The 24,806-nt window shown below is 41.8% G+C and overlaps 2 protein-coding genes across 2 annotated transcripts in view; one reads left to right on the top strand and one right to left on the bottom strand.

The window, feature by feature from the left end:
• The window catches only part of CDC45 (cell division cycle 45), a 32,320-nt gene extending 26,433 nt beyond the window's left edge, over nucleotides 1-5,887 (bottom strand). The window contains exons 1-3 of the mRNA XM_006134946.4: nucleotides 5,521-5,887; nucleotides 1,003-1,062; nucleotides 576-668 (exon numbers count right to left, since the gene is read on the bottom strand). Of these exons, the coding sequence (XP_006135008.2) occupies nucleotides 576-668; nucleotides 1,003-1,062; nucleotides 5,521-5,571 (204 nt within the window). The 5' untranslated portion in view covers nucleotides 5,572-5,887. The remainder of the gene's footprint in view (nucleotides 1-575; nucleotides 669-1,002; nucleotides 1,063-5,520) is intronic.
• Nucleotides 5,888-6,191: 304 nt separating this feature from the next.
• Nucleotides 6,192-24,716, top strand: UFD1 (ubiquitin recognition factor in ER associated degradation 1). The gene is made up of 12 exons (XM_006134947.3): nucleotides 6,192-6,449; nucleotides 8,100-8,232; nucleotides 9,738-9,770; nucleotides 10,441-10,562; nucleotides 10,849-10,979; nucleotides 12,022-12,094; nucleotides 13,166-13,234; nucleotides 14,356-14,421; nucleotides 15,691-15,738; nucleotides 18,212-18,300; nucleotides 20,254-20,335; nucleotides 22,606-24,716. Exons 1-12 carry the CDS (start codon nucleotides 6,447-6,449, stop codon nucleotides 22,678-22,680), a joined length of 924 nt encoding a protein of 307 aa, XP_006135009.1. The 5' UTR covers nucleotides 6,192-6,446; the 3' UTR covers nucleotides 22,681-24,716.
• Nucleotides 24,717-24,806: the final 90 nt, after the last annotated feature.

Below are 24,806 nucleotides of genomic sequence, written 5' to 3'. Positions count from 1 at the left end.
TAAATTAGCAGATTGTTTTCCATACTAACAAAAAAACCCACCAACAAATAAAGTTCAGTAAAATGTTCTGTCTACAAAGCATTTACCCTTGTACCCATTTACATTAGACTCCTAATCTACCACACCTCTGAGCAAACAGAAACAAGTTTTGCATACAAGGATAACGTGCTGGGTTTTGGGGGTATGGAGACTGCTAAGAGCTAATACTGTAATCTAAACTTTCACAGCTGAAGATGGATTCAAATTTAATGTGTATAGATCAAAAGTTAAGTCAGTTTACTTGTGCTATCTTGGCCCATTTAAAAAACCCACTAAACCATTTGGTGCATTTGGCAGTTCTCTTTAGAAGCGATCCATATAAATAGAAGTATTTGTTAAACCAGCATTATGGCATATTATCAGAAAAAAAGTGGGTATCTGCTGAACATTTATTCCTTTTCCATCTAATTTTATCCAATATTTTTTGGGTAGCCACTGAAAATCCAAAACTTAGCACTGAAGTGGAGGAAAAAGAGTGCTTAAAAATTGCTACTTTATGGTAGGATCATATAGAAAGCTCTCACTATTTTTTTTACCTGATCTTTATGTTCAAGAAATGTAGTTTCAAGTTCTTGCCATCCAGATACGGGAACTAATGTATATTGTACATGATCACATTGAAACAAAGCCTAGAAATAAAGCACAACATTAAGAGATAAGAAAAAACAGCAAGAGAAACTAACTCCAACTCATAGAAGCCCTCCTGTTCCTCTTTAAAGAGACATAAAAGTAACCCAACTATATTTCAATATATTTAGGTATGAATTATAAAGCCTCAGTATCATATTTGCTAATTTTTTTTTAACAACAAGTTAGGAACATAAAAAAATTAAAACATTTACAACTGAATTTTATAAAAATTTCTCTTTCACTTTTCTTTCTACATATTCCTGTATACATCTTTTAACTGTGATTCCCCCCTCCTTTTTTTGTGGTACATAATTAAAATGATCACAAACATACTTGGAGTATTTTACAGGCACATAATGCATCCACATCTGCTGCAACAAAAAGAAGAACACGCTGAAAATAATGGAAAACAATATTAATTAGTGCATATGGCTTGCTACTGTAAAAAAAAAAAAAAAAGCAGACATATTAGGTTATTTGCACAATAATCACTTTCCACCAGTAAAATTTTTCAATGCAAACAAACAGTACAAAAAAATAAAGTAAAACGAGTCATACTGTCACTCGTTACACAAGGTAACCGATTACACAAGAGAACAGTAATTTTTTAAAGAAGGATCCACCAATCATCTTCCTACTCTGATAATTATTTCACGATACACATATATTAAAATATCTCCAAAGACAGATTTCTTTCTGCTTAAATTCAGCTTGTTAGCGTAGCCGAAGTTCTCTTCCTACTACAATTAACATCTAACACCAACTGCAGTTGTGACGACATTTCCCAGAATCCTTAGTTTTCTTGTATTTAACCAGTTTCTCCAATTCCCAGAATAGATCTTAAAACAGGCTATCAGAACAATGATTGCTTAAAATTAATGTTTAATATTTCAAGCTGATACTGTGTCTCAGTTTCAGAGCAACACAAAAAGGTTTAAGTAGTCCATCTCACAGTAAGATAAAAGCTGAACACAGACTTAGTCTCTGCTACATAATTATCATATCCTGAACTTATGTCCAGGACTTCTTCCATTAGCCATTTCAGGAAACGTCATTATACTGGCCTATGTGGTTAGGGCATAATTTTTGAAAATTCAAAATTATTCAATCCTAGAACAGTATTTAAAAATAACCTGAACAAGTGTTCAATAAGATCTTGGCTAGAGTGTCAGCACTTTAGAAAACTGTAGCATAAGTAGGCTACAATAAGCAAGATGACTAGAGTTCTCTTCTTTTTAAGTGCTGCTGGACACAATATTATTTTTAAGTGCTTCCAACATCAGACAGTCAGTAGCACAGCTTCACTAGTAGAAGAACTAATGTAGGCTACCCAAAAATTTTACCACTTTATATCTATACGTACACTGATCATCACAGTTTAATAAACTGATGCTAAAAATCCTGGAGCCCATCTACATTAACCCTAGTATCATGGAAGGTTGATTACAAAATGAAGGCCCATCAAGACGGAATACAGGCAGTCCCCGACTTACGCGGATCCGACTTACGTCGGATCCACACTTACGAACGGGGCTCTCTCACCCCGGAAGTCGGGGCGAGAAAGCCCCGTTCGTAAGCTGCTCCGGTGCCCCTGGTCTGCTGGAGACCGTCTCCAGCAGACCAGGGGCACCGGGCGGGTTCCCGCGCTTCTGAGGCTTTGCCAGAGCAAAGCCTCAGAGGCGCGGGACCCCCACGCGGCTGCCGCTTCAGTCCGGGAGCCTGTGGTCTGCTGGGGACCGTCCCCAGCAGACCACAGGCACCCAGATTGAAGCGGCAGCAGCGGCGGTTCCCCGCGCCTCTGAGGCTTTGCTCTGGCTAAGCCACAGAGGCGCGGGACCCCCCCGCGGCTGCCGCTTCAGTCCGGGAGCCTGTGGTCTGCTGGTGCCGCTGCGGCTCTGCTCCCCGTGTCCCTGGTCTGCTGGGGGAGGAGGGGGAGCGCAGCTAGTGTGCTCCCCCCCCCCCCCAGCAGACCAGGCTTTTGTTTTGGACTCTGGGACAGAGCAGCTGGGGCGCTGCCGATTGGTCCTGCAGCGCCCGCTCTGGGCACTACTGGACCAACCCGGCAGCACCCCAGCTGCTCTGCCCCAGGTGTCCTGATTCAGCCGCTGCTGGTCAGTTTCAGCAGCGGCTGAATCAGGACACCTGGGGCAGAGCAGCTGGGGTGCTGCTGGGTTGCTCCAGTAGTGCTGAGGAGCGGCGCTACTGGAGCAACCCAGCAGCACCCCAGCTGCTCTGCCCCAGGCGTCCCCAAGTCAGCTTCTGCTGAAACTGACCAGCGCTGACTACAGGAAGCCCCAGGCAGAGTTGCTCTGCCCCGGGCTTCCTGGAATCAGCTGCTGATCAGTTTCAGCAGCAGCTGACTTGGGGATGCCTGGGGTTCTTAAGTTGATTCTGTATGTAAGTCAGAACTGGCGGTCAGTTTCAGCAGTGTCTGAATCTGGACGCCAGTTCTGACTTACATACAGATTCAACTTAAGAACAAACCTACAGTCCCTATCTTGTACGTAACCCGGGGACTGCCTGTATAGCGATTTTCAAAAAAAGTTATAGCAATATCATGTTTTTGCAACATGTTTTTCCAATAAAGATTTAACAAGAAGCTCTAAATAACTCATAAGAAAGTGATTTCTTCTGTGAAAAGGCATGCCAGTTTCCTAATGGGATCCTTCTGTTATCAAGCAGCAGCTTTGACATCTGATGTCTTGACCCTTTGATGAAGTTCAATAAATCTGTTCTTCCTTATCTTAAAATCTGTATTTCAAAATGTAAAGGGTAAAATGACAACATTTTCAGCATTCATATGTCTGAAATTATGTTAAGCATTTATCAAAAGCTGGCAATCGTATAACTGATGTAAATTAATTTTATTACAGGATTTTTCTTTAAAATTTTTGCAATCAAATAAGTGATCTCTCATTCTAACTTTATATAACCCTATATTCTGAAACCAAAAGAACAACTCTTGACAGTGCTTGGTATATATTAATTAGTGTCATTTGATAGTTTTTGGCCATGTCTACACAACAAAATTAGGTTACCATACAGACAATTGCAGTTTTAAAATTGCTCGTTGATGCATACACTAGGGATGTTCCTGGCCAGCCGGATAACTGTTCACTTGATAAATACTGCTTACTGGTTAACAGTCCCAGTTAACCTCAACAAATCTCACCCCACTCCATGCTCTGCCTTTAAAACTCAGACTGGCAAGCTGGCTCAGTCCCAGCCCATCAGTTCAAGTTTTATATGAAGAGCATGCAGGGGAGCTGCCCGCCACCCTGTGCTGCTGCCTCTATATCAAAGGCAGGAGCAGCCCCTTTCTACTGTGGGCCCAAGCTCCCCACAGACAGAAGCTGCTGCCATGGAAGCAGCAGTGGAGAGGCAGGCTGTATGAGAAGCCACATTGAAGGGCAGCAGGAAGTCTGTACAGGGAGCTCATTTTTAAACCAGCTCCCCTGGTGGACCAACTCCCACCAATCACACCACACTGCTGTCTCTGAAACAGACACAGCAGCATAGAGTGGCAGGTGAGAGTCGGATCATGAGAACAGCTGATTAAAAATTGGAGGCAGCAGCTGCAAGGTGGCAGGGGACTTCCCAGGAGTGGGCCAGAGTATACTGACTGCCGGCCCTGCCCCTGGGGACATCAAATAATCATGTAACGGCTAAGAATTGTTGCAGTTACACAATTAGTAAAATAAAGGATTTCTAACATCCCTAGCACACACGTAGCTCCTTGTATCAGTGGTGGGCATCATCGCCTGGAGAACTTGTATATCAATGTGGGGCATCACTGGACAGCTTCTGAAAGCCATAAGTTGCTGTATGCAATGCAGTGACACTGTGTTGATTTAATTACATCAACAGTGATGGAGATGGTAATACAAAATAAGCACAGAGAAGCATTTATATGACCAATGCTGGAAGCCAAATTTAAATAAAGACCTACAGCAAGATTGACATAAGCGGCTTATGTCAAGATAACCCTGTAATTGATTTTTACATCAAGACAGCTAGCTTGATGTAAAACTCAATATAAAATCCTAGCGGCCACAAGGCACCTAGTAGCTTTTACTTCCACATAGCTCCCTATCTGGGATTTCTCTCAACAAGCTACACCCAGGTAGATGTCACCGCTCCTTGTCCTCACCAAAATGCTCTTTGTCCATTTCACAATTCAAAACATTCCAAAACCTTGTTGCTGATTCTGAGACATTTTGCGTCTCAGCTCTGAGTGCACTCCAAAGAATCCAGGCAATAAAGCAAAGCACACTCTGAGCGGTGATGTACCCAGGTGAGGACTCCACTTGACCACTACGGGCAACCGAGCCAGAACTTGAATGCAAACCCTCCCTGCTCAGTCGAGTTCGATCTGAAACCAGCATCTGGCACCAGCAGCCGGTGGGAGAGAGAGGAGCAGGGTGCAGGGCTCTGGAGGGGGAAGAGGAGGGGAACCCAGCGCCTATCATGAGGCTGAAAGCAGGGCAATGCATAGGCCCCGGCTCGGTATGGCGGCTCCCTAAGTGACACGGTCCCGCCCTATCAGGACCCTGCGGAGCGCGGATCCAGCCCGACCCACGGGGCGTTGCGCGGAGAAAGGCGCAAGACCCTCCAGAGTCTAGCTAGGAGCCCTCCCATCGCGAGCGACCCCTCTACCCTCAAAGCACCTGCTGGCGGGGAGCGGGGAGAGAGACAGGAGCTGGAGCAGGGCGGCCCGGCGGTTGCTGGAACCCGCTACCTCACTGGGCCAGGAGTTAGTAGGCCCCGTTCAGGATGCGGGTTCGCTCCCCCTGGGCTTGTCTCCGCTCCGGTTCGGGCTTCATACTCCCCCCCGCCCCGGACGCCGCTTACCTGAGTCACTATCACCTCGTAGAACTCCTTACGGAAGTCGGAGAGGAACATTGCCGAGACCGGGCCGCTACCGCCGCGCTGCAAGGCGGGAGAGCGGCGACTGCTGGTGTTGCTCCCTCCGTTCGGATCTCCTCAGTCTCACTCAAAGCAGGCGCCAAATCGCGCCAATTCCCATTGGTCTCAGCGTCCTGGCCACGCCCCAATAACATTCCAGTACTTTGTATCTCTACAGCTCTGATTGGACTATCCATCCGATCGTCTCAGCCCTCCACCAACCACATTGCGATTGTGGCGATCGAGGAGCCGAGCGATTGGCCAATCGCCACGAAGCGCTCCTGAAACCGCCATTTTGTGTGTCCGTCTACATCGCCCATCATCGTCGCCATTGTTGACATGGGCAAGATTCCTCACCAGCCCCTCTATTAGATATAAACAAGCCATAAGCTCTAAAATATAACTGTTTCAGGAGTGAATAGGAAAAATCGTTTGTTTAACAAAAAACGATGTTGACGCCTGTGAAGCAACTTCCGCCTTTTCTCCAAGGGGCTGCACCGGAAGTCTCTTGGCTTTCTCAATAAGGGGCTATTGATAAGCCGTTGCATTCTGGGAAATGTAGTTTAGTGGGAACAGTGGACCAAACCTCCCAAATGTTTTTCGCGCCTTTGAGACCTATGAGGGCGTTCGGTTTCTGCTGATCGCGTTCACCGCTGGTAGGATAGCCCCCACGCCTGTCGAAACTGAAAGTCACTCTTAGAGCAAAGGGGCAGGGCCCAGTGATTTCCTCCTCCCTGCTTCCCTTTCCCTCAGCAGAGGATTTCCTGTGGGGGGAGGAGCAGCCGTCGCTGCATTGATCCTGCCCAGACGAGAAGGCGCTTCTCTGGGATCCCCTGCCGAGAGCTGTATAAGCAAGAAGACGGCGCGACAGGATGGTAAAAGCCTTTCCGGGGGTTTGTGGGGGTGCCTAAGAACGGGGGGCGCAGGGGGACGGGACGGAGAAAGCTGCGGAGTCATCGCGCGTGCATTGTTGTGCCCGGGCAGGGGAGGCGCTAGGGGAGCCTGTCCAGCAACAAACACGTCACTGCTCTGCGAGGGGGTCGGAGTTTGTCCCTTTGGGCCCAACGCATTGAGGGAGCCGCCTCAGGGAGCCTGTCTGGGACATAAGTAAACAACCCTCCTCTTCGCCCATCCCTCCCTCCCGGCCCCGCCGCCTTTCCTTTCACAAGTAGCCGACTGGAACAGGAGAGGTTTTTAAAGCCCTCTCTGGAAACCTCTCCAGCAAAGTCTTTGCTCCCAAGAGCAGAGGATAGCTAAGAAAGCAACCCCAATTTAGCCTGCCCACTCATTGATGGTTGCAGGGTGGCTTTTTTGTGTAGTGATATATGGAGACAAGTCTCAGAGCCATGTTTGTCTGTATCTGCAAAAACAAGAGTCCTGTGACACCTTATAGGCTAACCAGTGTGTTTGGGCATAAGCTTTTGTATGTAAAAGCCACTTAATCAGATGCATGCATCTTTGTCAGCCATCTGACAGAGTGGTTTTTATGCACAATAGCTTATGCCCAAACACATCTATTAATATATAAGGTGCCACAGCACTCCTTATTATATATGGAGTAATCTTAAAAAGTTTACAGCCGTGGTGCCCAACAAACTAGTCACTAGCCACATTTGGCTGTTTGGCCAGTTGATTGTGGCTAATTCGCTATAGCTTCAATACTGGTTGGACACCACAGATTTAGTCTGAGTCGCCTCCTTTCCCCTTAATTCTGAGTATTTCCTGAGAAATTCTGAGTATATTCCCTTTCGTTTGTTTTACTACCTTACTGTATTTCTATGCATGATTTGCTTTCAGGAATGATGAAGACCTAAGACTGTGCTTATTTTTATACTATATGCACTGTCATCTCTTTTATCATTAAAATAAAAGTGTAATTGTACAAAAATATCCTTCTGCCACACCTAAGTTGAATATCTCTTACCCTGTGCTGAAGAAGTAAATACAGTAAAACTGCAATAGTCCAGCATCCAATTGTACGGATGCCTGATAGTCTGGCATCAAAATGGCAAGAGCCTAGTGAGTGAGCTTTGGCAAAAAACGAGTCACAAGGCGGCGGCGGCAGCAGCAGCAGCAGCTGAACTGAACAAAACCGTACTGGACTGAGTCAGTCTGCCACTAGCATTGTGTGACGCTGGACAGTGCTTGTGCTATAATAAAAAGGGTTAAAAACACTTTATATACAGTATATTGTGTGTGTGTGTGTGTGTGTGTGTGTGTGTGTGTGTGTGTGTGTGTGAGAGAGAGAGAGTGATATATATATATATATATATATATATATATATATATATATATATATATATATATATATATATATAAAAACCATCTTATAGTACCTCCTGTTAGTCCAGCATATCCAATAATCCGGCACCACCTAGGTCCCAAAGGTTCCGGATGATCAGAACTCTACTGTAAATGACAATCACTTGTATTCTTCGTTGAATTTAAATAATCTCTTTTGTAAAAATCTTAAGTCTGCTGGTGTCTTTGCAAAGTGGATCAATGTCTTTTCTTTCCTCCCACAGTTTTCTTTTAATATGTTTGATCATCCAATCCCCCGAGTTTTCCAGAACCGCTTCTCAACCCAGTATCGTTGCTTCTCAGTATCTATGCTTGCAGGACCTAATGACAGATCAGATGTGGAGAAAGGCGGGAAGAGTATGTGCATGTTTTATTTTGAATAATACACTGCTGAATGTTACATATAAATATTCAGTAGTATTGTATATGGCAGGTGATTGTAGAAACAGGATGAGGCCAAAAACATAATAAAGCATGGAAACTTATTGATGGCTTTGTGATTTCAGTTAAAGGGGAACTCACAGATTAAATAATCTTTTCTTACATTAATATAGTTTAATTGATGTTGATGTTCCTGATTTATCTTTGTGTAAACTAGAAGTCACATGATTTAAAAAGAAAACAAGTGGCTTTACTTGTCATTTAATATATAAATCATTTAAAAATCTGTTGTTTTTACCATATATGTTGTTTTAACTTCCTCTTTATGTTTCACTCAGTTTGAACAAGGAGAATAGATTTGTCAGCTCTGTTTTCAGGCTCCCATATTTAAATCCAATGCTGTGTTGTTGAGTTGTCAGCATTTTGGTTGTTTAATTATAACCAAATAAAATTACTTTGGGAAAATATGCTAATGTTTTTAAAATATTAGGTTTTGTAAAACTTTCTAAATTCTCCCACTTGCCCCACTCAGAATTTATATTTTGAGTTAAAACTACTAGATGTTTTTGTCTAGACCAGGGTGGGCAATAATTTTTGGTGGGGGGCCACTCAAAGATTTTAGTAAGTGGTAAAGGGCCGCAATTTTCTGTGGAGGATCTAGGGTGAAGATTGGGTGCAGAAGGACTCATGGAATAAGGGACTGGGGTGCAGGAGATGGCATGAGGTCTTACAGGGTGTTTGGGTTGAGGAGGGAGTTGTGACTTGTGTATGGAGATTGGAGTGTAGGGTCAGGATGGGAGTGTGGGTGCAGGAGAAGATTCTGTCCTGGGGGAGGGATGTAACAGGTGGTACAGAATCTGGGAGGGAGTTGTCACCTTGGGCAGGAGGTGCAGATGATTATCTGGGGGAATGAGTTGGGGTGCTAGAGGTAGGCGCTGGACGGGAGGAGTTTACCTAATTCTCTCCTGGCCGGCAGCCCCAGCCCACTTAAAAATAAAAGCTCTTCCTCCACCGGCTCTCAAGTCCCACTGCCCCAGTCACTCAGGCCAATATCTCAGTTCCAATTGGCTTGCTGTTTCCAGCCAATTGGAGCTGGGAGATTGGCTGAGGTCAGTTCTTATTGGCTGATTGTTTCTGGCCAATAGGAGCTAAGGATTGGGCTGGGGGCAGGGAGATTGCATGAAGCCTCCCTCTCCCTGCAGAGTAGAGAAATGCAGGGACAGCTTACAAGTGCCTCAGGGTTCTGGCAGGGTGCCCCGTGGGACAGATCCTGTGGCTTGGCAGGATGGACCTAGCCCCCACGCTGTATTTTGCCCAGCCCTGGTCTAGACTGATTCTGATAGCATTTGTAGCTCAGAAATTCAGAAGCCTGGTACAATGCTGCCTGCCAAGAAGGAATGATCAAACTGTATAATTTTTTGTGGCTTTCCGTAGCCATGCTGTTCCTGTTCTTATTGTAACTTTTTTATTAATTTCTGCAGTAATTATGCCACCATCTGCTTTGGATCAACTCAGTAAGTAATTTTCATTCTATTGTAAGAACACTAGAAATTTAGTGCTGTGTGTATGTGTAGGCAAACAGCAGAAAATGCTTTATATAGTCATTAAAATGTGATTTAGAAAGATATACTGGAAAAATCCATACTTTGAGGATTTTTTTACATAGTTTCTAAAAGGGTTTTGTTTTATCTGCACATAGTTCAAATGCAAAGCAGACAGTTTTAAGCGTTCTAACAGCTGCCTGACACTAGTATCAATTCTTAAATTGATGAAATTATCATGCTTTATCAATAATTTCAAATATTTGTATGTGTTTGCCACCTTGGTTCTGTTGTCTTGGCCTCCACTGACTGAAGTGAATTCACAAAGTTTATTTTATAAGTAGAAGAATGGAGGTTCTAGACACTAAGCTGGGTTTCTTCCATTTATGCGGGTCTGCTAGAAGTCAATAGTTTTAGTATACCAAATATATCAAACAGTCTTTCCTCCTTTTACTAGCTAAGGTGTCTTCTGTCTGATCTTTATCTCCTTTAATAAGTTGTTTGTTGGAGGTGGGGTACTTGGAAAGACTCTCAATTTCTCTAGGATATTGTCTATTTATCCTGCTAATATTCAGTCTCTGCAGCCTTTATAAATCTACTATGAGTTTTATAACATATTGTATCTTTTTTACCCTTCTGCCAGGTCGACTTAACATTACATACCCAATGTTATTTAAGCTGACCAATAAAAATTCAGATCGAATGACACATTGTGGTGTGCTAGAATTTGTGGCTGATGAAGGCATTTGTTACCTTCCACATTGGGTAAGTGGTTTTACACCAAAGTGTCAGAATTTAAAGTACAGGATTAGTGGGGTGATGTTAAAGTAGAATATTTGCTAGAATATTTGCTGAAATTGTATTTCAGTTGCAGAGTCAACACTCGTTGGTGTTTCAGTTACAGCTAACACTTTCTTCTGAGTTAATCAGTGTAGGTTGTTGCCTGTATGAGGTTGCATATTCGCAAGGGAAATTCCATCTGAAAGTTATCTGTTTCTGTTGCATAGATACTTATACAGTGTCCTGTCTTTGTCTCCAATATTCTTTGCAGATGATGCAGAACTTGCTTCTGGAAGAAGGAGGCCTGGTGCAGGTAGAGAGTGTTAACCTTCAAGTGGCTACTTATTCAAAGTTTCAACCACAAAGTCCAGACTTCCTTGACATCACCAATCCCAAAGCTGTGTATCCTTTCACTTCATTCCGGAAAAGGAACAGAAAGTGCTTTGGCACTAGTTTACCCTAAACAGGAGAGAAAAGGTTGGGCAGCTTTTCAGCATTGTTTGTATACTTCTATTAGCATTTTACTGTTACTAGTGCCATCTCTGAAAACTTAGGGGTATGAGAATGAAATCTGATAGGAGCCAGAGAGTGATGTGAATTCCCTGTGGGGAAAAAAGGCATTCTTCTAAATGAGAGCTTAAGGAAGTGGAAACAAATCCTGTAGTCCTTGCTCAGGCAAACATTCTGTGCACCAAAGAATAAAAGCCTAAATAGGGAATAAAGGATTTTTCCTTAAAATGAATCAGTGAGAACTGCTAGGTAGTTGGCTTATCTATAAATAGGCCACTAGTTCAGAAGCTTAACTGAAGTAATTTTAAAAAAAATTCTGGGCCTTTATTTTCCAGACAGTATGAATAGGTAAGAAATTGTGGTGTGAAGCACAATGCCTTGTTTTACTATTTGGAGGACTTTATTGGGTTTCCCTAAGAACATCTATAAAGGATGTTGAATTTCTAATACTTACTAAACTGTCGATGGTACTCATATTTTAAGTCACATGTAAGAGAGCTGGAACATTTGTTGATGTATAACTTGAATACAGGCAGTCCCTGGGTTACATGGATCCGACTTACATCGGATTCCTACTTACAAACGGGGTGAGGCAACCCCGCACTAGCTGCTTCCCCCCAGCAGACCAGGGAGATGCGAAGCTAGCGCCTGCCCCCCTCCCCCCCCCCTCCCAGCAGACCAGGGAGACGCAGAGTGGCTTTTCTCAGCAGACACCTCAGCTTGAGAATAAAGGACTGAGGGAAGTGAGGTGTGGGAGAATAAAACTGAGCTCTGGAGAAATGTTTGGCTAGAGTTTCCCCTACAATATGTACCAGTTCCGACTTACATACAAATTCCACTTAAGAACAAACCTACAGTCCCTATCTTGTACGTAACCCGGGGACTGCCTGTATTACACTGAAAACAATCATACAGTTCTTAACATGATCCAAAGACTAGAAAATGCTTTGAGAAACTTTGCTTGTCTAACCACTGGGGATGTTATTGCCATCAACTACAATGAGAAGGTATGGTATCTAGTGTAAATAACATTATCTAACTAAACCTGCATGCAATCCTAGGAAACACAAATCATGTCTCTGCGTATGTATAGCATGGAACCCTAAAAATACATTTATAGAATCACATAATTTGCAGATACTCACATTGAGCGTCAGTAGTAGCTGAACAGGAGACCCATGCAGTCTTTTGTTCAGCTTAAACTACCATCCTAGTTCACCCATTTTTCTGCACAAATTTGTGAATGGACACTGTGTGAGCTACATGTCAGAAGCAAATAGACCCAATGAAGAAAGATGTAATAGCTCTGAAAACAGCTTCTCAGGGACTTTGGACATCTCAAGGAAGCAGGCGGGACCTTCCCCAGGGCTAGGTATCCCATGGCTAATAGGACCCAGATTTTCAGTCGCTAAAAATGCAAAAATCTATGGTAGCTTCACCTGTACTTTTCTTTTTAAAAGAGATCTTTTTTTAATTCTGAGAATGAGAAATGCAGTCAGTTCTTTAATTTCTGATCTCTGACACTTTGAATTACTGAACTATTTTAAATTCAAATTAATTTTGCTTCTGGAGAAAATACTTATTTGCCAGGATTCAGCTCAGCTTAGATAACTTATGGTTAAATTATAAATCATTTCAGATAAATGATTATTAGGAGCAAAATAGACTCTTAGCAATGGTAAAACTTTAGAGGACCATTTTATCATACATTAATACATGTATTCTGCCTCACCCTAACTTGTAGCTGGTTTTTGGAAACTGGAAGTAAGGAGATTCAGAATCAGATAACTGGCCTCTGACCAAATAAATCCCTCTACTTGTATTGAGAGGCAACAAAAAATTCAGTGTAGTCCTCCATTTTGAAATATGGTCATGGTGGTGACACCCAGAGGTCCTTATCTGATTGAACCCTTTGTTGTGGTACATGTTGTATAAACAGAGATAGACACAGTCCCTAATCTGAAGAGCTTACAGTCTATTGGAACAAATGGTCTCCATTGTGAGAATGTTGTCCAAGTTTCTTTATCAATTTACACACCAAGAGGAATGGCTTTATATTATTCATTCTCCTGTTTCAGATCTACGAGCTCCGGGTAATGGAGACCAAACCTGATAAAGCTGTGTCCATCATAGAGTGTGATATGAATGTAAGTTGAAATTTTTGTGACAGGATTTTTACTGTCACTTATTCTTTTGAGAAAGGGCATTTGATCATGACATTTGCCTATAATGCAACATTATCTATGTTGTAGGAAAGGTGAGCATTCAGTAATATAGCACTTGTAATTATAGGTGAGCTGCAAGATGAAGGCCACAGATAATATGTCTTTTGGTGATTGAACTGCATGTAATTCCTGTAGAACTTTAGTTTGCAGACTGTTCTCCTGGTGACTTTGTTTTATGTCCTTACTAGAAGATTTACTTTGTATTGCGTGGGCCCTTAACTCAAATAAGTTTTGGTTTTCTTCATTTAAATCATTGTTCTGGGGTGGGGCTAGAATTGAGCGGCTCAGTATGCAGGCTGCTCTGGGGAGAGAGGATAACCCCAGTTATCTCTTACTGCAGCAACTTCGAGCCAGGTGAGAAGCACCTGTCCGTGGCCACTACATAGCCCCTGCAGGGATGCATGTCTACCGGCTGGGGAAGAGACAGGCATACAAACAGACAAACTCTTTGAAATATATAGTATATAGCTGTTCCTTTCTCCACTCCTGCCCCCTGCTAGCCCTATGGGGTAGCTGTCCTAGTCTCCATCTCTTGCCTTCTGCTGCTTTCCATGGTCATTCTGCAGTAAAACTATGTCTCCTGCCAGATGCCTCCCTTTTCATTTTATGAGAAACAATCCCATTCCAGGCACAACTCCTTGTCCTGGCACAACCAAACCCTTACATTGCTTTAAGTTATGATAAGAGGGAGCTGCATACCAAATTTGGTGGTGCTGTCTCTTACCATTTGGGAGAAGTTCATGAACAAATAGACTCATGGACAGATGGACCCACATTTCTAAAATATATAGTATAAAAGATGGTAGTCTGTTTGACAGCCTGGAAACTGAAGAGTTAGAATAGTTGCACCTTCAGAGACAAGTCTTCCACATTCCAATTGTAACGTTTTTATTAACTACGCTTTTTAAAAGATCTGTTCCCTTTAGTTCAAAATAGAAGGATAGAGCTTGTTGAGACTTTAGGGAGTGGCAAATTATGATATATTTTTTTAAAACTGTATCTGTAAAAAGCAAACACTGACATTTCTCTTGCTACAAAAACAGGTGGATTTTGATGCACCTTTGGGGTACAAAGAACCAGAAAGACACACACAACACGAGGAGAACACAGTAAGTTAAGTTCATTCTTGTTCTCTTAAGTGCATTCTCTTTAGCTGCCTTCTCTTTTAACTCTGGCCGTAAAGAAAGCTAATGGAAGCCTCTTTATGAAAAGGTGTTGAGCTCAAACAACTTAGCTATAAATTTTATTTCCCAGATGCTCTTGCCTAAATTTATTTTCTTTGATTTCTTTTCCCCACAGAGATTGTTCATGTAGAACAGCTTATTTCCAGGGCAAAAACTTTGTCCAATAATTGATACTCCGTGAACTTTATAAAATACTTGTAAAAGTTCATTGTGTAGAGAGTTATGTTTATAAAATTTGTAGATGATACTAAGAAGGGAGGGGTTCCAAGTGCTTTGGAAGATAGGATTATAATTCAAAATGACCTGGACAAACTGGAGAAATGATCTGAGATAAATAGGATGAAATTCAATAAGAACGAATGCAAAGTACTCCATTTAGGGAGGAATAATTAGTTTCACATATTGAAAATGTCTAGAAAGGAGCACTACAGAAAGGAATCTAAGGGCCATAGGGGACCACAAACTAAATATGACTCAACAGCGTGACACTGTTTTAAAAAATTAAACATCGTTCTGGGAAAGACTTAACAGGAATGTTGTAAGCAAGACATGAGAAGTAATTCTTCTGCTCTACTCAGTGTTGATTAGGCCTCAGTTGGAGTATTGAGTCCAGTTCTGGGGAATACGTTTCAGAAAATATGTAGAAAGACTTGAGAAGGTCCGGAAAAGAGCAACAAAAATGATTAAAGGTCTAGAAAATATGACCTATAAGGGAAGACTGAAAGAACTCAGTTTGTTTAGTGTGGAAAAGAAAAGATTGAGAGGGGACATTAACAGCATTCAAGTGCCTAAAATGGTGTCATAAGGAGGAGGGAGAAAAATTATTCTCCTTGACGTCTGATGATGGGACAAGAAGCAGTGAGCTTAAATTGTAGCAAGGGAGGTTGAGGATGGATATTAGGAAGAACTTCCTAACTGTAAGACTGGCTAAACCCTGGAATAAATTGCCCAAGGAGGTTGTGGAATCTCCATCCCTTGAGATTTTTAAGAATAGGTTAGATAAAAATCTGTAAGGGATTATCTAGATGGTGCTTGGTCCTCCCATAAGTGCCAGGAAAGGACTTGATGATCTCTTGGGGTCCCTTGTAGAGATCCCTTCTAGTTCCAGGATTCTCTGAAGTCCATGAAATATTTGTTAATTTTGATTAACAAAGCATGAATATAATTAAACAGCTTTTCTCCTTTCTTTCCTAGGATGTTGAAGCAGATCACAGTGGCTACGTGAGTGACCTAGGATTTCGTGTGAGTATCTTCTATCTGATAGTGTTGAGCACTCTGAGCCTATTCTTTTACTCAGAGCTTTTCTTTTACTTAGAAACAAATATGAAAAACAACTCAAGTCTCACCACTTCACAGGGGCTTGTCTTTTAGTTCTCATCTCTGGGCTTTTCTGGCTTTTCCAGATGAGGCTTCGTTCAGTTACCTCCTGCTTGGTATAGGTGTTTTCTTCTTAGGCCTTCCAAGCATGACGGGCCTTTACTGCCCTTGGGTCCCCCTTTTCTGTGTCTAGGCTGCCTCTGATTGCAGCAGATGCTGCTTTTAGCATGTAATTACACAACAGCTTGACCTGAAAGTCCAGGCTTGGAGCAAGGTGCTGGATCCAGCTCCCTGTACCAGGTATTGCAACTTGCTGCATGAAGTCACAGTGCCACTCAGATTGGGCACAGCCACACTTCTATTATTACAGGGGCAGTGGGGTGCTGTTTGTTACACATTTGAATGAGTGGTGGTGTGGCCTGGTACGTAGGATGGCAGTGCTGCACAGATTTGGCCCATCTGCCCCTCTAGCATCATATCCCCAGAGTGGGGAACCGGGCCCAGCCCATGGGATGGAAGCCACTGCTGCAGGGTGATTGAGGTGGCCTCACTGAGCCACTCTGCAACCTCTCTTCGCACTGTCTGCAACCCCTATGTCTCTACTTCAGAGCCTTCTAGCTCCTGAAGGGGGAGAATGTGAAGTTCTTCCCTCCCCCATCATGGATAAAATGAAATAATAGAAAAAAGAAAATCTGGAAAGTTATTTTTTTTTTAAAAAAGGCTTTCATGGATCTCTAACAATCATCTTGCTGCATGCCCTAAAAGATATGTGTAAGAGTCTGTGTAATAGATTCTCACTGCAACGCATTTGTCAGGAATTTCTGAGATACAAATAGAGCAGTAACATGAATTCTGAATTCATAGTAATTATTAGCACTTAAGACTCTGATACATTGTATGTACTGGAAGTAACCCTTAAGCATCTAACAGTACCTAAAAGAAGTAAAAAAATTTTGATAAAATGTTATTGGGAGCACAAACTAGGCATTGCCTCTGGACAGTTGCATAGCATTGGCACTACTATATCAACATACTTGGTAAATAAGATGTAGGCTCTAGAGTAAAAGTTCCTGCCATTATAAATGTCATAAAATGATGGACTCATCTTAAAACAATCATGCTTTTACAGTATTCATGTGCTTAGCTGTTCTGAGATTCAGCCACAAACACCTTTAAGCCAGTCTGACATGCCATCCAGTAATGTGTAGGGATTTGTGCAGTGTAGAACAGACACCCATATGTACTTTTACAGATGTACTCTTGCAAATGACATGCAGTTGATGGTGTGGGAATAAACTAAACTAGAGCACAAATTACACCCTTATGAAAAATCACTGCTGTTACAGCCCAGTTGCCTAGGCCCTGTTCTGTAGTCACTATCGTTTCAGTCAGGGAAGACAAGATGTGATTTTTTTTTTTTTTCCAACAGTGGAAACTTAAGATAGACATTAGGAAAAACTTCCAGTCAGGATAGTTGAGTGCTGGAATAAATTGTCTAGGAAGGGAGTGGAATCTCTGTCGCTGGACATTTTTAAGAGCAGCTTAGGCAAACATCTATCAGGAATGGTCTAGATAATTCTTAGTCATGCCTTACATGCAGGGAACTGGACTTGAAGAACTCTTGATGTCAAAGCTATTTCATCAGCCAAAGAGGTGCTGGCCAACAGTGGTGAATGCTCTCAACTATTCTTGACTATGGATGTTAAATTTAGATTAATTAGCTAATTGAATAATCAATGTACTTTGCATCTACTATTTTATTAGTTAAGGGCACTTCTGCCTTTGAAGTATATCAACATTTCAAAGGCAAAAACACTGCGGGAAGCACGAGGCCAGTGGGAGACTCAAGTACTCAGGCTCCATGTGGCATTTCACAGCAGGGGAGTCCCCATCTGACTCTGGGCACCACACAGTGCTGCCACTTTGAAATGCCCTGTGCATGGCCAGCTGGGAACTGGTCCTGGGCTGCATGTGGCATTTCAAAGTGGCAGACCCCGGGCTGCATGCAGCGTTTCAAAGCGGCAGTGTCACATGTAGTCCATGGTTTGGCCCCGGGCTCTACGCAGTGCTGCCACTTTGAAGCACCCCATTTTCTTCCCTCTTCCCTTGCTGCTTCTTTGTGATAGAGGCAGCAGGGGGGAGGAGGGACCCACTAGCTTTCACATCCCTATTCCTGATGAGCCAAGAGATGGGAACTGAAATAACATTCTAGTCTCTTGCATGACACGAGACTCAGGACTAGATTCTAGAGTAAAAATTCCTTATATTATAAATGTCAGATCCTGTGCTTACTTGAGCGTTTTTAATAAAACATGCTTGCAGTGCTCACAAATCTTGAGGTGTTAATTTAACAATTAGGTGAAATGTGTGGAAATGACTTTTTGCTTTATACCTGTAGGCATTCTCTGGCTCTGGGAATAGGCTAGATGGTAAGAAGAAAGGTGTCGAGCCTAGTCCCTCACCAATTAAACCAGGAGACATTCGAAGGTTAGCCCATTTAATTCAGAATTCTATAGTTGGGAAGTCAATGTTTGAACATAATGAATTATTCTTGATTTATCTGCTTCTGAAATGTCAGTAATATCTTGATTTCCACAAATGTATCTGACCAAGTTAAAAATATAATATATGGTGCTTTGAGAGTGATCAGGTTAATCAGATGGCTCCATATCTGTAAAAGTATGAAAGTGTTGCCTCTCTTAGCCTTGTAACAAATGCCTAACTGTTTTAGTGCCTAAAAACATTTTCAGAAGGCATTTAGGCCCTTGAGTCTAAATCTCGTTGACTATCAGTGTATGTACTTTTACAAAACTGGGCCATGGTCTTGTTTTGTTTCCTCACAGGATAAATGCACAAGCATTTCTAAACAGGGCAGACTGATTTAACTCAACACAATTTAAATCACCAATTTTAATCGTGATTTAAATCTGTAACCAGGAAATCTTGACTTAAATAATCAATTCTGATTGTTTTGTGTAGCTGTATCTTTAGTTATTTTCTAAAGAAAAATTGATTCTCACAAATTGATAACCATTAAAACATGTTGAGTTGCAAATAAATATAGCCTTTACACTACATTAGGTGGTTCTTGCTAACAAAGAGGCGATAGCTTATCTTACATTTTATTCAGATTCTTAATCTTTCCTTTTTCTTTATTTTAGAAAATTGTGAATTTCTTATTTACCAGATTATGAGCTTTTTCTCCTGTGTTTTGTATCGGGTTCTAGCTGAAGAGAAATTCAAATGCAATTAAAAATGTGCAGAAATAGCATTTTAATGTTGTAAAATCGAACTATCTTAAAAATGATAGATACATAAGAAAAAAAGCTTATAAAAAGATTTATCAAAATATTTTGTAGTTAAAACTAATACATTTATTAAACATAAAAGTATTATGTGTAGTTAAGGAATTGACCTGATTCTCTTTTGTCATATGGATTCGAACAGGAAAACAAGTTTTCTTGCTTTTTCAACCTCCAGTTGGTATTTCAACTTTAAATCACATGATTAGCTCATTCAATTAGTTAAACTGAAATTAAGAAAATATTTTCTCTCTGCACTTGCAAAAGAGGCTATTACAGTCAAAAGCTGATTTCCACCAATTCAGAAGTTAGACTTTCTTTAAAACTTGGCAGCAAATGTGCTATTCAATATTAATGTTTTATATTCAATTTAAATTATTTTAATAGATTATAGTTAAATTAGGCTGTAATCTATTATCAATTTCTATTTTAAATAGATTTAAAGTGTATTTCTTTTAAATAAAAAATATTGAACTGAAATTTTTTAAAATGCAATTAAAAATCAATTTTCATCCACTCTGCTTCTGAATTAAGACTCACTATAGTAATGGTCCTATTAGTAGAATTTGAGCTCTTTTGGAAAGTGCAGGCATGATCCCTACATATGGCTGTAGACAACTAAAGTGACTCATCACAGGTATTTCTTTGTAATATTTCCTTAGCTCTAGTAAATAAATCTCTGGTCTGAGACTGTACTAGCAAAATAAACCTAATGAGAACTCTTCAAAAGGAATAGTTAAGATGACACTCAAAAAACCAAACAGTCACAACAAACATTGTAGAAAATAGTCCTTGCTACTGTTTGTCCCATTTATTCCCATTACAAGACTCTTAAGGCCTGATTTATACTACATGGGAAGATCGAAATAAGACATGCAACTCCAGCTGCCGTAAATTACATAGCTGAGGTAGATGTATCTTAAATTCCTGTCCACAAAGTGTGAGGTTGACAGGAACAAACACTCCCATCAACTTCCATTACTCCTCACGAGGGCGCCGTTTGAGTTCGATCTAACAGGTCTATACTACACCTGCTAAATCAAACCCTGGAAGATTGACCACAGCAGCATTGATCTTCCATGTAGTGTAGCCTTAAACATTTATTCTGTACATTAATATCTCAATCTTTCTTTCCCAGAGGAATACCTAATTATGACTTCAAAATCGGTAGGATCACATTCATTAGAAATTCTCGACCACTAGTCAAGAAAGTTGAAGAGGTAAGTAAACCTCTGCACCTTGTCGTATTTGTAGAGAACGTAATGCAGTGGAACTAACAGTCATTAAAGGGGTCTGCATTAGGAATGTCAACATCAACAACATGAAATCAGCTTACAGGAGTAACTGATCAACCTGGGCTTATCGGTTAATCCTATCAACTACATGCACTATCCTCCCTCTCTCCCCCATGGTTGCCCCTGTATCAGAGGCAGCAAGGGGGGGTAGGCAGGAGCTGACACGTAAAGGGAGCCAGCTTTTAAGCCAACCCTCTGAATATGCTGGCTTCAGTGGAGCTGCTTCCCCCACTCTGCCTCCCAGAGAGGCTGCTGGGATGGGGCAGACGGGAGCTGATGCTCTGAGGGGAAGTGCTGGTTTAAAAGCTGTCTCCCTGTGAGCACCGACTCCTGCCTTTCCCGTGGTAAATGTGTAACCGCTAAAATTTCAAGATACTACACATTTACACAAATAACCAATAGTTAACATCCCTAGTCTGCATTGCTTATTGGTCCAACTCCTGCAAACCTGCCCGCATGTTTTGTTTGTTGACTCTGATGCTGCAGACCGATCTAAGGTCAAAACAATAAAGAAAAAATACGGTAACTATAAATTATATAAATTACTGAAATCTAGTTAAAATAATGTTTTAATGACATGAGCAAGGTTCCCTTTATGGAAGACTTTTTAGGGCATATTGTGGTATGTGGCTGCAGTTCAGCATATATCATGTATGTATGTATGTATGTATGTATGTATGTATGTAGTAGCCCAGTGTCTGAGAATCTGTAACGCCGAAATACTGGCTGTTCCCTCTGGGGGGGCGCTGTTGCCTGAAATGCTGGCTGTTCCCTTTGGGCGGCCCATGCTGCATGGGGAGTATGGGGCCCGAACGGCCGCTTGCTCCCCCATGGCGGCCCGGCTGAGTGGTGCAGAAGTCAGCCGAGCGCCATGGCGGGAGGCGAAGGGGGGGCGGTGCAGTGACGTGCAGCGTGGCAGCGGCTCCAGGCCCCGCCCCCTGGCCATGAACATCGCCACCCCACCCCCCTTCGCCTCCTGCCGTGGCACTTGGCTGACTTCTGCACTGCTCAGCCAGGCTACCGTGTGAGAGCAAGTGGCGCAAGCAATTGTTTGGGCTCCGTGCTCCCCATGCAGCACGGGGAGTGCGGAGCCCAAATGGCCATTTGGGCTCCGTGGTCGAGAGACAGAGAGAGAGACCGGAGGCTCAGAAGAGAAGACCGACGTGGAGGAGAGACCTGAAAATCCCGTCTTATGACGGGCTAATTTGCTAGCGAATCCATAATCTCCTACATCCTTAAACAGTGGAAACTATTAACTGCTGGGTCTTTTCCTTCTGTCACAGAATATGCGTAATTCTCATTCATAAACTCCTGTTACATAAATCTGTTAGTCTCTAAGGACTCATCTAGACTATGCTAAAGTGTCGAAAGGGGATATGCAAATTCCAATCTCACTTTAGAAAGCAGAGCTTTTCCTCAAAAAATGAGGTTTACGCGACATTTTGAAAAAGGGGGAGGTTTGCCAAAAAAAACCACGTCTTGACTACTTTCAATCAGAAGAAGATATGCAGATTCCCACAGAATTTGCATATCCCCTTTCAACATTTTAGTGTAGTCTCGATGAACCCAAAGGTACCACAGGATTCCTCATTGTTAAAGCAAAGGAAATTATTTGCCATTTGTGGGAAAATTGGGCCCCTGCTTGTAGCACAGTAAATTGGTAGTATTTTAGCATAATGGATCTTAATCTCTTGTATCACTGAAATAGCTTGTTATTGAGCATGATCAGATCTGCTTTCTAAGCTCTCTGGCTTTGCCAATTCAAAGTCTGTGATTGCTCAGGGAGAACTTAGATTTTAAAACAACTCACTGATATTTAATATTATCAACAAGACAAAAAGCTCATATGTTGTAGGGTAAGCTGAGGCAGTCCATGGTATATCCATATATTCTCATGTTAGTTGACTTAAAAATTTTGCTTTGCATAAGCCTGGAAGAAGAAATAAAAAATGGTAGGGATGCATGGGGAATTTGAGTGCTGCTTTTAAATCTACAAAAGGTTACTTACTGCAACCATAACAACTTTTGGGGAAGGAAACAGTTTTCTTTGTAAATTATGGATGTGAAATCTCAATAGCCAGCGCATTTGTGCTTTTATTACGGAATATTGTCTGAAGCATGTCTTCAGCTTTTTTATTACTGATCAAAGAGAATCTTTCTTCTAAACAACTTTCTCTTTTCCCTTCTACATTCAGGATGAATCTGGTAGCCGGTTCATTGCATTTTCAGGAGAAGGCCAGTCCCTGCGCAAGAAAGGAAGAAAACCATAACTTATGGAACCTTTGGCCAATTGGGGAGAATAAAATAATATTGCACTGTTTTGGTTCCTAGTTACTGGGTTTGAAAAGAGGGAGGCTATTTGTCATATATAACATGCAGACACTTCAGTGTTGATACTACTTTAAAATGGAGTTGGTGATGTAGGAATTTTTTTTTTCAATTGAAGATTAAGCTTCAGGAGCTTGTAGTGGTTATTTTTTATGCTAGAAAGAGGAGAAGTGAGAGAAACGCGAGAAACAAAACCACCAAGATGTACCTTATTGAAAGATCAGTTTCTTTCTGCTGGCTTAGTTTGGAAGACTGTGCATCACTTTCTTTGATATTCCCCAACAATGATGGTATCAAGTTGTTCTGAGCTTGTTAGTTTTCCTTGTAAATTTGTTACTATTCTTTCAAACAACCTTTCCAATCCCAGGGTCTATAGAATCCATGGCATGTGTTTAGGTAGCATAGGCCTCAGTGGGAACACTTTGATCTGATTATGTTTTCTTAGCTGTTAAGTAAGAACCAACTTGAGAGATTTCCAAACTCTGACAGAGAACCAAAACCTTGCCTTTTAAGTTGTCATTGCAGACAGGGCTTCATATCTTTCTAATAATTAGGATACAGTAAGTTTGTTTAATATCCAGCAGTTACGAGTGAAACAGTAGAATGTATATGGATGGTAAAGACATGGCTTTGAGTTGTGCTGGGTGAGTACAAATGTCTTGTTCTCTCTTCTTCTAAAACAGTGGTGTGTTTCCCACATCGGACACACAGGATCTTTAATTTTCTCTTCCTCTTCCGTTACACTGACAAGAAACTGTTTATTCAGTCTCCTTAAAAATGAGGTATGCCCCTTTCTCAAGCCTGACTTTACACAGGGCACAGAGGCTGGCCAGGTTTTGACCACCCTCATATAAAGCAACGGCATTTTTTAAAATGTCTGTATCAAACAAATCCACAGTATTCTATTCTTCTCAAAAGCCAAAGCATTATTTGTCTACACTGTGACCTATAGCAAAAAAGGTTCATAGAAAAAAAGTTTCCTTGAAATTGCATGTAGTTTTTTTAGATTTAAAAAAATGTCCACATCTGCTGGCCTCTGGGAGATGGGCTCCTGCCTTTATCACTCCAGAAGTGAATTATAACTAGAATGGCATAATTATCTACCAGAACTGGCAATCTTACATAATAGACAAGAGAGAGTGATCACTCATAGCTGCCTACAATAACTTCCTGAATCACATAATAGAAATTGGATTTTATATAAAAAATGAAGCAACATTTATCTCCTCGCAGTGACTCTCACTTGGTGAGTAACAGTATTGATGCCACTGCCAATAGCAATGGATCTATTTACATAGTTCAGGTTCGAAGTATTCTGGAGAGCTAGAGTTGGAGAGTTCGTTTTGGGCTTATCTCTGTTAGGCTGTTGCTTCTGATGATAAAACTTCTTAAATCTCCTTGGTAAGACATTTTACTCTTACCAAAGGTGACCAATACAAAGGTTTTCAACTAGTATGTGGTTCATGAGAAACTTTGTTTTAATTATAGTTTTTGCTAATAAATAATTTATAATTAAGTAAAGATAATAAACATTGTAACCAAGTTATTTTGTTTCAGCTATACTATACAGTAATTCCTCATTTAACACTATAGATATGTTTCAGAAAATGATCATGTTAAGTGAAAACGTGTTATGCGGGGTCAATTTTCCCATTGAAAATAATGGAAAAGGCGGTGGTTGTGTTTCAAACGGTGGTTTCTGTTGGGACCAGGACATAAGGTTGGGGGAAAAGGGAAACTGGGTTACAGCAGGGAGGGGAGGTATTTGGCTCTGGAAAAGGGAAGCGGAGGGGAATTGGGTTGGGAGTATGCCCCTGTGACGGGTCTGCTGGGACTTGCACTGCGTCCGGCGATGGGGGGGAGATGGGGAATGGCACAGCAAGCGGCAAACCCTCCGCCGCTTTGCAGGGAGGCAGGGGAAGCCTCGCCCAGCCCGGGCCGGCTGGGGAAACCCATCCATTGGTCTGCAAGCAGAGGAGAGGGGGTAAGGCATTCGGTGAGGGGGAGTCAGCGGGAAATGGCGCAGCAAGGGGCAAACACTCCACTGCTTTGCAGGGAGGTGGGGGAA

The sequence above is a fragment of the Pelodiscus sinensis genome, chromosome 15 (assembly GCF_049634645.1).
Source record: "Pelodiscus sinensis isolate JC-2024 chromosome 15, ASM4963464v1, whole genome shotgun sequence".
Classification (NCBI taxonomy): domain Eukaryota; kingdom Metazoa; phylum Chordata; order Testudines; family Trionychidae; genus Pelodiscus; species Pelodiscus sinensis.
This window is presented reverse-complemented; position numbering and strand designations above follow the sequence as displayed.

What these genes read in the sequence shown, in the direction of transcription:
- UFD1 (XM_006134947.3), top strand. An exon ending in TGAGTGACCTAGGATTTCGT is followed by an intron (nt 15,739 to 18,211) that starts GTGAGTATCTTC and finishes TTATACCTGTAG; the next exon opens with GCATTCTCTGGCTCTGGGAA. An exon ending in AAACCAGGAGACATTCGAAG is followed by an intron (nt 18,301 to 20,253) that starts GTTAGCCCATTT and finishes TTTCTTTCCCAG; the next exon opens with AGGAATACCTAATTATGACT.